The following is a 2631-nucleotide window of genomic DNA, read 5'->3' on the forward strand; positions in this document are numbered from 1 at the left end:
GTGGGCCTAGCGCACCCCCAGTGGCTACCCACAGGAGGAGGTGGCGGCAGTGACTGGGCCGGCGGCCCGCACCTGGAACACGGCAAGGCGGGCGGCGGCAGCACCGGCCGAGCCGACGACGGCGGAGGAGGAGGTTTCCACGCTCGCCTAGTGCACCAGGGGGCGGCCCACGCGGGCGCGGCATGGGCGCAGGGTGGCACAGCGCACCACTTAGGCCCAGCCATGTCTCCGTCGCCCGGGGCCGGCGGGGGCCACCAGCCCCAGCCGCTCGGGCTGTACGCGCAGGCGGCCTACCCGGGGGGCGGCGGCGGCGGCCTGGCCGGGATGCTGGCGGCGGGTGGCGGTGGCGCGGGGCCGGGCCTGCACCACGCGCTGCACGAGGACGGCCACGAGGCTCAGCTGGAGCCGTCGCCGCCGCCGCATCTGGGCGCCCACGGACACGGACACGCACACGCGGGCGGCCTGCACGCAGCAGCGGCGCACCTGCACCCGGGCGCGGGCGGCGGCGGCTCGTCGGTGGGCGAGCACTCGGACGAGGATGCGCCCAGCTCAGACGACCTGGAGCAGTTTGCCAAGCAGTTCAAGCAGCGGCGCATCAAGCTGGGCTTTACGCAGGCCGACGTGGGGCTGGCGCTGGGCACGCTCTACGGTAACGTGTTCTCGCAGACCACCATCTGCCGCTTCGAGGCCCTGCAGCTGAGCTTCAAAAACATGTGCAAGCTTAAGCCGCTGCTCAACAAGTGGCTGGAGGAGACCGACTCGTCCAGCGGCAGCCCCACCAACCTGGACAAGATCGCGGCGCAGGGCCGCAAGCGCAAGAAGCGCACGTCCATCGAGGTGGGAGTGAAAGGCGCGCTCGAGAGCCACTTTCTCAAGTGCCCCAAGCCCTCGGCGCACGAGATCACGGGCCTAGCCGACAGCCTGCAGCTGGAGAAGGAGGTGGTGCGCGTCTGGTTCTGCAACCGGCGGCAGAAGGAGAAGCGCATGACCCCTGCGGCTGGCGCGGGCCACCCACCCATGGACGACGTTTACGCGCCTGGGGAGCTAGGGCCCGGTGGGGGCGGCGCGTCGCCGCCCTCGGCGCCCCCGCCGCCCCCGCCAGCCGCTCTGCACCACCATCACCACCACACACTGCCCGGCTCGGTGCAGTGACCCTGCGGGCTGGGCCCCCGCCGGCGTGTAACAGGGCGCGGGCGCGCAGCCCGCCCGCGCGGCATGGACTCTTTTTGTTCGGTTGCTTTGGATTTTACAAAAAGCCCAGAAACTTTCGAACAAAACCAAACATCCGGACGACCCTCTCCGGTGATTAGCGAAGACGGCCGGTAGGCTGCGTCGCCCAAGTCCCAGGAGAGAGGAGTGAAGATCCGGAACTCGCCAACTCACCCCGGGCATCCTGCCCGTCGCCTGCTCTCTGCCCCCATCCCCTCGACGACCCCCGCCCCTGCCCCTCGGGCTGTTCGGGGCCGGATCCCGGCAGCGGCCTCCCCACAGCGACAGGTAACGCAGTGCGAGGTGAGGGATTCCCCGGGAGAGGGGACGAAAAGAGGAGAGTTCCCCATCCCCTCTCCCCGCGCGGACTCCCGAGCCTGCGGGTCAGGGGTGGGGGGCTGACACTCTATTCGCTCCACGCCTCTTCTCTTCTCTAAGGATGCGCCCCACCCCTCCTTCCCCTTTCTCCGGGCTTGGTTTTATACGGTTTTTATTTATTCGTGGAGCCTCTCAGCTCCTGGGGTCCTTCTAACTCCGCCCGCGCCCTTAATTTAAATCGCTGTATACTGTATTTATCCGGGCCCTGGAGGGGAGGTCGCGAGAGCCACGTCTGTGTATAAAAGCAGGAAATAGCCAAAGCTTTAATCTAGCCTAATTTATTTTTGCCCTTATCTTCCCTTACCCTCCCCCCCAAGAAAGCAAAAAAGGAAAAAAAAAGTAACAAAAAAAACTCAAGTGTTCATTTTTCGTTTCGTTTCATCCGAGCCCGGGCTTGGTTCCCGGCCACTGCCGGAGGGGTCTGCGCTCCCACACACACCCAGAAGGGAAGGGGCTTCTGCCCCGCTGCAGACTGACCACCGCTCGGCGTGGCCCCTGTTCCCCGCGGGGCCCTGCCCTCCTGGCCATAACAAACGAAACTTGGAAAAGTTGGAGATATTTTTTAACCAGCTGTAGAAATAAGCCCTTCCCTGAGAACCTTCTGCCTGACTCCCTTCAGCTTTCCTCTGCTCCCTTTCCAGCCCCCACCCCCATCCCCGGGGTTATGGGATGCTGGGGGAGGCCGGGAGAAAAATTCCCCAAGTTTGGGGTGAGGTGGGAACCATGTAAATATGTGAGATATGTATACACTGGTGGGGAGAAGAAACATTTTGTGCTTGGTTTTTATTTTTGGTTTTTCGAGTTGCCCTTCTTCCCCTCCTAAAGGATTTTGTACACCGACTAATCCGAAAAAAAGATATTTTAATATGATTTCCGGATTTCTGACCCATCTATTTATTTTCTGGATGTGTTTGGAGCTTCCCCCCTTCTCCATTTCTTCTTCTGTTTGTTATGGTATGAATTTAAATTTTGTTATTTTATTTTTTATTATTTTTTGAAACAATGTTTTGGTGCATTCTCTTTGTATCTTTATTGCAAAAAAAT

At 61.4% G+C, this 2631-nt stretch overlaps 1 protein-coding gene across 1 annotated transcript; it reads left to right on the forward strand.

Annotated features, from left to right (window-relative positions):
* The first annotated feature begins 6 nt into the window (after positions 1-6).
* POU3F1 (POU class 3 homeobox 1) lies at positions 7-1900 on the forward strand. Its single transcript, XM_012810878.1, has one exon. It carries the CDS (start codon positions 223-225, stop codon positions 1150-1152), a length of 930 nt encoding a protein of 309 aa, XP_012666332.1. The 5' UTR covers positions 7-222; the 3' UTR covers positions 1153-1900.
* The last annotated feature ends 731 nt before the right edge of the window (positions 1901-2631 follow it).

The sequence above is a fragment of the Otolemur garnettii genome, unplaced genomic scaffold (assembly GCF_000181295.1).
Source record: "Otolemur garnettii isolate 467f Iridium unplaced genomic scaffold, OtoGar3 scaffold00144, whole genome shotgun sequence".
Classification (NCBI taxonomy): domain Eukaryota; kingdom Metazoa; phylum Chordata; class Mammalia; order Primates; family Galagidae; genus Otolemur; species Otolemur garnettii.

Excerpts from the sequence above, each read along its gene's own strand:
- POU3F1 (XM_012810878.1), top strand. The coding sequence starts at position 223 with ATGTCTCCGTCGCCCGGGGCCGGCGGGGGCCACCAGCCCCAGCCGCTC.